General features: G+C 36.9%; 1 protein-coding gene and 1 non-coding gene across 2 annotated transcripts; one reads left to right on the plus strand and one right to left on the minus strand.

Annotated features, from left to right (window-relative positions):
• Positions 1–5,620: 5,620 nt before the first annotated feature.
• On the minus strand, positions 5,621–5,728 carry LOC133780992 (small nucleolar RNA R71). Its single transcript, XR_009869793.1, has one exon. It is a non-coding gene; the product is annotated as a small nucleolar RNA R71 (small nucleolar RNA).
• A 663-nt stretch (positions 5,729–6,391) lies between these two features.
• Positions 6,392–6,892, plus strand: LOC133779524 (uncharacterized). Its single transcript, XM_062219478.1, has one exon. It carries the CDS (start codon positions 6,392–6,394, stop codon positions 6,890–6,892), a length of 501 nt encoding a protein of 166 aa, XP_062075462.1.
• The last annotated feature ends 2,642 nt before the right edge of the window (positions 6,893–9,534 follow it).

Here is a 9,534-nt window from a genome sequence, read left to right on the forward strand (position 1 = left end):
TACGCAAAGTGAGCCTGTGGCGTACTATCAATATGAGAAATTATACCTTAAAGCATCCCATTCCAAGCTGCAAAGTTCAGCCTCGCGACGCCCAAGGGCCTCACCATATGAGGCTGGGTGCACAAGGCACCCACGACTAAGGGCCTCACTATGTGAGGACTATCTTTGAATGTCGTGCGGGAGGTCTTATTACGCAGGGTCAAGATTTATACGCGAAGTTCCAGCCCCTATGCAAAGAGGCGTAAGTGCTAAGGCACGTGATCCTCGCAAGTCTCAAATGTAAGAGAACCCCACGACACGCCGAAGCACCTAAAGGTGCAAACGCAGGCAGCCTAACACAATGGAAGGCATCGCTATGCGAGGTGCTACGTGCCCAGGTGTCGATGCGTGAAACACTCACATGCCCCAACTGCCAAGACACTTGGACGCGCTAAGGGAGGCCTTGCTATGCAAGATGCTACACCCCTGCATGCGCTATGGGAGGTCGTTCTGCAAGGCACTACACCCTCGGATGTGTGTTGGGAGGCCTCTCTATGAAAGTCTTTACAAGCCACACGACGCCTCGTCTGGCCAAGCACCAACACCTCGTGACCACCATCGTCTAGCACCTCGCGCGCTAAGCAGCAGCGTCTTGCGAGACCCATCGTCTCGTACCTCACGCGCTAAGCAGCAGCGCCTCGCGAGACCCATCGTCTCGCACCAAGCAGCAGCGCTTCTCGAGACCCTTGTCTCGCACCCCCCATCGTCTTATGCCAAGAAGCAGTGACTCATGAGACGTACCATCTTGCACCTCGCGGGCCAAGCAGTCGTGCCTCGCGAGACCCATCGTCTTGCACCAGGGACAGCGCCTCGCACAACCTTTGTCTCACGCCATACACGATGCATATCGTTACCATCGCCTCATGCCTTGTGAGACCCTTATTTCACGCCACACAACCTTGCTACGTTTGAAGATACATGCTTCGCTGACAAGGTCTTGCCTTGCTCTCCGTAGGTGTCATTAGTGGAGCACAACTCCCATACATGGGTTTGCCCCCTACTTTGACCTTTGGTTTCAATGAAACCCTCTCTACCTTAGAGAAGAACCATCAACTTTCCTATACTTAGAAAAATACATAAAGGCTCAAGGCACAAGCACATCTAGGAAAGGTGAGAGCGTATATTAAGTATGGAGTACATCTACCGGTACAAAGGATGCGTGTAGGACAGAAGGAGTCAGAGTCAGAGTACGTGTACAACGTCCATGCCAGACAAGTAGTGGAGGTATGAGAAAGTACAAAGACTAAGGACAACATCACTACCACCTGCATACCTCTAACCATGTACTAGAGCTGACACCACGACCTGCTGCACCACAACTACATGTGACACAACACTGACGGTGTACCCATGTACTATTTGGTCCTCGGGACCACAATGTATCAGGAGCCATTAGAACTCCACTATAAATAGATCATCACCCCTCAAACAAAGGGGTTGGAAAATTCATTGTATACTCAGGCTATTATCCAATATACGAGTTTTCACTCCATTGTTGTTCTGCACTTGTTTCTCCTTAAGTCCATTCTAAGTTATTTTCTTATTAAGTGTTGAGTCTAGTTTTTTGTTGTTTTTAAGTTGTGTTTTAGGTAGTTTTTATTAAGTTTCTCTATTGTTTAGTCCGGTATTATGCTTGTTTGTGTTTGTTTTTCAGGATTTATGTAATGATCCAACTAACTTAAACACCTCAAACCATTAAAACTACTAAGCATAACAACTATTTTGGAATACACGTATATAATAATAGAACTTTATTATAAAAATACAAAATATAAGATCCCATTGTTATTACATAAAATCATAAAGAAAATAAAACCTTTAATTAATTGTTCAAATACTAAATGCAGAAAAACATAAATACATAATTAAAAAGACTTGAAACAAAACGTCATCCTCGATCTTTCCCATCAGTCCATTCATTCAGTTCTCGCCCAATACACATGCCAAAGCTGCCATGAATCCGTCCCACCTTCCAAGCTCATTTTCCTGCACCATCTAAAATAAAAAGGACTGAGCCTAATGCCTAGTAAGGAAAAATGACTAAAAACATATCATAATTCATAAAACATAAATCATAAAACGTATGACATAAAACATAATCATAAAACATGTGACTACAAATTAATGGCCATTAACTCATTACCGTAGTATGTGATAGAAACCATCTAGGTCCTCTGGCTATTATTTAGAGGTAGGTTTAGACACAAATATAGTATATGATAAACCATCTAGATCCTATTGCTACTATTTAGAGGTAGGTTTAAACATAACTATAGTTTATGATCATGATAAAAATCTTGGGATTTGCTTATTTGCTATCCAAGCAACCATATTTCCCAAGCGACTACAACATAAAACATACACACACACACACACACACACACACACACACACACACACACACACACACACATACTCATAACACATAAAATCTAACCTATTTTCCTTACCAAAAGCTGGGATATTGGAGACAAGAGCGGGATTGAAAACTCTTAAAACCAAACAGTAAGATCCATAAGTTTTCTAAAGAAAATAAGATGAAGAGAAGATCTAAACCATCAAGATAAGAACTTACCGAAAACCTTAAGTTTCAAAGGAATCAAACACCTAACCAAAAGCCATTATAACAAGTTAGGAATTAGAAGAAAAAGAATAAGAAGAACTATAATGAACTAAAAATGAGGATAAAGAATACCTTAGATAGATTAGAACTTCGATCTACACCTCAATACCAAAATAACACTCTATCTTACTTCCCAAGTGTTTAGAAAAGCTTAGATTTGAAAGCTTTTAACCCCAAAACTCTAGTGTTTCTCTCTAGAACAAACTTAGCAGCTTGGAGGCTCTAAGAAGTGCTTGAATAACGATCCAAATGGCTGAGTGAAAGGTCCTATTTATAGAGTTCAAGGAGTGAAACTAACTCCTTTTAAAATGAATAAATAATTGAATAAAAATTGAATTTTATGCTCAACAGATGCCCAGAACTCAGTCAAAAACGTTTAGGAGCAAGTCCAAGTTGTTGAGGGCTGTTTCTAGCTTCGATTCCACAGATTTTCAAAAATGCCAAAGGGAGCCGATATATCTCCCCCTATAGGCGATATATCGCCTGCCCCATAATCCCGAGCCTCCGTGATTTTGTTCGTGCGAAGTCGACGTGTTTTTCCATATCAATCATAGGCGATATATCGACCCCTATAGCTGCGATATATCGGCATACGCTGATATATCAAACAGGTTTTAGCACACTTTCAGCACACTTGAATTTGTTTAAACAACTTTGACTGAGTAAAATGTGATCCTAACAGCTGAGGGAAGGTTCTAGACTTCCTAGACTTATCATTGATTAATTTATTCATCTAAAATCCCTAAATCCTTAATAAACATACATGTGACAAGTGTTACGTTCTTAATTATTCTATCTAAACCTTAGGTTATAATAAATATCATTTCTAGGACCAGCTATATTAATCAAACCTTATGTTAAAATTAATATTTCTAAACTATAGGCTAAACTTATAAAACCCATAACTATCTCTATGAGTTTCCAACTAAATCCCAGCTTGAACCAATAACCACGAAAACTGAAATACTACAGCACAAGCTACTACTATCTAGCTAAGTAAAATTTCGAGACTCTACAATTTAGCTTATAAATAAAGGAAAAGAACAATTGGAGCAAATTGGCAGAAAATGATGAAAAATTGGCCTTTTGGTGTTGATTCTGTGAAAAGATGAATCCTCAAGCAATTTTATGGCTTCAATGAATTTTCGGGACCAAAAGCACAAAAATTGAAGAAGTTGTTAAGGACTGTGGCGCTACGATGCTAAGTTGTGGCCAGGTCCAAGGCAGAAAGCCTGTTTATCGAGGTTTAACATGGGCTGCGACGTTGAAGGCTTTGTCTGCCCAGAAATTTACACGGGCCGTGGCGCGCCTAACATCCATGTGAAGCCTAAATTGACACGGGGTCGTGACGCTTAAAATGTTGGGCCACGACCCACGTTGCTTTTGAAGAGAAAAATTAGGTTTTAATCCTAATTTCGAGAGGAGAGTGGGAGATAGCAGAAAGGAGAGGAAGAAAACGCAGAGGGGCCATTCTAGGGAAGATTTGATTGGATCTAGAGTTCTTTTTCTCTTTTTCTTTGTCTTTCTTTATGTTAATCATTATTATTATGGATTTCATAGTCATGTTTATGAACTAATTTCATTATTAGGGTTTCTAATTGAATCTCTTGAAGCTTTATTATGATTTAATGCATTTGTCTATTTCTTCTTCATCTAAAATTTACTCAATTTGTGTTTTTTGCGTATGTGATTGATTGCGCACCTTTTACATACAATTTATGAATTTAAATCAAAATCTGAAAAGTGAGATTTGAATATGCTAAAATTGAGTAGACATAGATTTCAATTTAGAATGAGAGTATCAAATTGGTCTATGTGAGTTAGGGTTGTACTTATTGCTTCCAATTGTTTAAATTGACTATAGAAATATAAGGAATTCACATTAGGTCGAGTTTTCTATTTCTGAATTTGAATAGTTAATAGTAATACTTTTGTATGCCTATCATTTTAGTGAGAAGAATTTAAGGAGTAATTGCATTAAAGAATAATAGAGTGGATTGTAGACAAGATTAAAATTCCTAATTATTCTCGTTTGTGAATTTCATTCTTGTGTTCTTGTTGTTAATTTATTTGTGCACTTTACATTTATTTATGCTTTCTTGATTTTAAATTTTACAAATCCAATTTTCGTTAGCCAAATAGAAATTAAGAATTAATTAATTGGTAATTAATAAATCAGTCTTCGTGGGATGATACTTAATCTTACCAAGATTTATTACAAATTGCGACTGTGTGCACTTGCATAACTTTAATTTTCAAAACAAGATTTTGGCGCCGTTGTCGAGGACTTGAAATTATCAATATCAAAGTAATTAATTTTATTTCTAATTTGGTTGTTCTTTGATTTGTTTCTAACTTGTTTTGCGTCCATTCTTGACCATTTTTGTTCAGGCAGTCCTGTTATATTTGTAGCAGAAGAGGAGCATATAGCCTTGTTCCTATTAGTCCTGAGATTGAGAAAGCGTGCAGGTAGAATCGTAGAAACAAGAGAGCTTCTGGTCCAATTGTGGTTATGGAAAATCCTAAAAAAAATGATGGGTTGAATGGAGGGGTGCCAGAAGTGGTGCAAGGACAAGCTCATAATCCCGCTGTGAGAAGCTTATGGGATTATGTACTCCCAAGTGTTATGGGAGTTCAAACATGTATAAGACCACCGGTTGTGGAGGCTAATAACTTTGAGATTAAGTCGGCGATCTTACAAATGGTGCAGTCCATCGTGCAATTTGGTGGCTTACCCTCAGAAAATCCTCATATGCACATAACTAATTTTCTAGAGCTATGTGCAATGTTCAAGTATAATGGGGTGAGCGATGATGCAATCAGGTTGAGGCTATTCCCATTTTCGCTGCGTGATAGAGCTAAAAGTTGGTTGAACTCCCTTCAATCCAACTCTATAAATACTTGGCAGGATTTAGCTCAAAATTTCCTGGCCATGTTCTTTCCTCCATCAAAGGCAACATAGTTGAGGGGAGAGATTAATAATTTCTATCAGATGGAGGGAGAGTCTTTTTATGATGCATGAGAGAGTTTTAAGGAGTTATTGAGAAAATTCCCCCATCATGGTATTGAGAAGTGGATGCTGGTCCACAATTTTTATAATGGGTTGTGTGGTACTACTCGTACCATAATTGATGATGCACCTGGTGGGGCATTCATGAGTAAGAATGCTAATGAAGCATATGAATTGCTAGAAGACATGGCCACCAACAACCATCAATGGTTTGATGAGCGTGCAACTAGTAACAGAAAGGTAGATGGGGTTCATGAATTAGATGCAATCACTGCTTTGACTACTCAAGTTGCGACATTGACTAAGCAATTGCAGCAGAATCCAATATCATCCAATGCCATTCAGTTACAGACAGGGTGTGAAATTTGTGGTGGTCATCATCAATTTGAGCAGTGTATGACAACAAAGGTCAATAACACCATCCCTATGGAGCAAGTCAACATGATGATTAATTTTAATAGGCAAGCCAACAACCCTTTCTCCAACACTTACAACCCAGGGTGGAGGAATCACCCTAATTTTTCATGGAAAAATAATCAAGGCTCTCAACAATAATTTCAGCAGCTCGTTTCTCAATCTCCACTTCAAGAAATGTCACATCCACCGGTTTCTCAAGAGAAGACAAATGAATTACAAGCTGCACTATTGACTTTGACCAACTCCCAAACTCAGTTTATGACTGAAACTCAGTCATCCATTAGAAATCTTGAAATGCAAGTATGTTACAAAGTAGACCTCAAGGAAATTTGCCAAGTAATACTGAGGGTGCGATCTCCTTGGGGAGCGGCAAGGAGTTGGTAGAGCCAGTTGAGAAATCTAGTCTTCCATCAAAAATGGAGTCTGACAAGAAGAATAAGGTGGACGAAGAGGTTAATGAGAACCTTGAGAAGAAGCAGCCAGAAATAAGTATTGAGCATCACATCACGATCCCATATCCTCAGAGGCTGCAAAACAAGACGCTTGACAAGCAGTTTTCCAAGGTCTTAGATGTTTTCCGAAAACTTCACATCAACATTCCCTTTGCAGAAGCTTTAGAACAAATGTCGAGTTATGTGAAGTTCATGAAGAAATTCTTGTCAAAAAAAAGGAAATTGGAGGATTATGAGACAGTGGCACTTACTGAGGAGTGTAGTGCAATATTTCAAAAGAAACTACCTCCCAAGCTTAAAGATCTGGGTAGTTTTACCATTCATTGTACTATAGGGAATGCGGTTTTTTAGAAGGCATTATGTGATTTAGGGGCAAGTGTGATTCTGATGCCTCTATCTATCTATAGAAAATTGAAATTGGGAGAAGCTCGCCCTACTATCATGTACTTACAAATGGCAGATCGTTTAGTGAAGCACCCAAGATGTATTATTGAGGATGTATTGGTAAAAGTGGACAAATTCATCTTTCCTGCGGACTTTATTATTCTTGATATGGAGGAAGATGAAAATATTCCGATCATTCTTGTGAGACCATTTTTAGCTACTGGAAGGGTGCTAATTGATGTGCAAAAAGGGGAATTGAAGTTGTGAGTGTAAAATGAGGATGTAACATTTAATGTTTTTGCTGCAATTGAAATTCCAACATGTTCTAGAGTGGATGTGATAACAGGAGGCGATAGTAAGGTGGAAGTGATCAAGAGAAAGGTCATTGCTCAAGATGGTAGTCGAATAGTGTGTAATCGTGTAAAAAGGTTCTTTATTAGGAAAGCTCGAATGTTACATGAGCGGTGGAAAGCTCCAAAAAGTTGCAACATCATAAGACGAACTTTCTCATATGACACTATGACTCTTAAGGATTTGAGGGGTGGACTTGATCTTAGTTTATTTTGAAGATGAATTCAGCGTCCGACTAAATGACGTTAATGACAGCGCATTTGGAGGCATTCCAATCATTTATTTGCAATTTTTTTATTAGTTTTATTTAATTTTTTGGTTACGAACATTTTAAATTTTTATATTTTGAGTATTTATTTATTTTATTTTATTTTAGGATTAGTTTTAATTTCTGTCGTTTAGTGTTAAATTTGTAATGACGAATCGTCTAAAAAAAATAACATCACGATGCTACTTCAAGCCCATCTCATAAATTACCAAGTTCAATCCATATCAGCCACCACATTTTGGCTACTTTAGGATGACAATGGCAACAGTCCTTCGTCATGAGCAGTCTGAGTTTTTCAGGTAAGTTTCTTTTCCTTTGCTTTTATTTTGAACATTGTGGACAATGTTCATATTAAGTTTGGTGGAGGAGATTTACTTTTGTTTTGTATATATTGAGTAGTTTGTTTTAGTTGTGTTTGTGTTTTAGTTGTTTTTTGTGTTTTAGTAGTGTATTGTATTTGGTTAGTCTTTTATTTACTGTGTTGTTGTGTCTAGGATGTTTAGAGTGTCGTGTTTGTTGAATTAAGTTGATAATGATAGCCGATGAGATTGACTGAATATAGTGTTATATAATTTGATGGAACTAAAAGCTATGCTATGGAAAAAAAATATGTGTGCTTAAGTTGGATATTTCTTGAGTTTACTTGTGGTTATTAATAAAGATGAACACTTGATCATGATTGTTGAATTTCGTGTACTCAATGGTGTGGTTTATGCATTGCTGGATCTTTGGTTTGAAGAAAGATGTTGGAAAATTCCAGAACTTGCTTGTTTACTATTCGAGGCAAAATTTTTGAGACTTTGCATGCTTAGGAAGATGATTAAGGCATTTTGCTGGAATGTTTGAGCCTTTCAAGCTGACCTTTACAATTTGATATCCATAGTTAACCCGTTTGAGCTTTAAATTAACTTTTTCATTGTTTGTACCATGTTTTGAGCTTCATTAATCTCAGTTACATTTCTTTCCCGTTGACTACCATGAGTATATAATATGTAATTGGGGAAGTAATGTGTTGGGAATGGTTTGTAGAGAGAGAAGAAAAGAAAAGAATATATATATATATATTATATTTCAATGTTACTTCCCGTGAGTAATAAAGAAATAAGTTTGGGGGAAGTATACATCGTCTAAAAAAAGAAAAAAAGAAAAAGATATATATATATATATTTGGTTGAGTTACGATAAATATCTTTTGAGCAATGAACAATAGGCAATGAAGGATTGATTGTGGATTGTAAAGTTGTATATTGGTTTGATTGGTTTATATACTTGTGGTAGGTTGAGCTTAAATGACTTTTTTACCCACCTGCACCTAAGTCGTTCGTGATTACCTTGAAAAGCCCTTGTGATTCTTGAGCATGTTTTAGTCTAAATTAGTGGAGAATAGTAAGTTCGCAAGCCTATGGGATTATAAATCAATGGACTATTGATGAGAATTCGGTTTGTGTAAACTGAGTTGAGTACTTGTTTATTCATTAATCAAGATTTGGTTGTCATATGTATTGATGCTTCTAAGTGAATTTGAGAGAATATTTGACTTGAAATTCTTGATTCTAAAAAGATGGCTATAATGTTCTAATGATTATATTGCATGGTATTCATGATTTTTGAGGCTAGATGTAACGCACCAATTTTTTTTATTTTATTTAAATTTTGTGCTTTATTTTTTTCAATTGTTAAGTGTTGTGAATTATTTTATTTATTTGTTTAAATTAATTGTTACAATTGTTTGGTAGAATTTAATAGTTAATTAATTAATTATTTATTTATTTATTTTAATATGTGAATAAATGAGTTTTGGTTGAATGCACTAAGGTGCATGGTAGGTAGTGATGCACCCTAGTTATTGAGTGTGTGCATTGGTTGCATGGTGCACTTGTGTAGAATTTTCTACACACTTTATTATTTCTTTTTATTAGATTTATTTAGATTATTTAATTAAAAAAATAAAATAAAAGAAAGGGTAACAAGAAGTAGTGCGGACGACAAG

Source organism: Humulus lupulus, chromosome 5 (genome assembly GCF_963169125.1).
Source record: "Humulus lupulus chromosome 5, drHumLupu1.1, whole genome shotgun sequence".
In the NCBI taxonomy this organism is placed as follows: domain Eukaryota; kingdom Viridiplantae; phylum Streptophyta; class Magnoliopsida; order Rosales; family Cannabaceae; genus Humulus; species Humulus lupulus.

Bases quoted from the DNA above. Each gene is read 5' to 3' on its own strand.
- LOC133779524 (XM_062219478.1), top strand. From the start codon at position 6,392: ATGTTACAAAGTAGACCTCAAGGAAATTTGCCAAGTAATACTGAGGGT.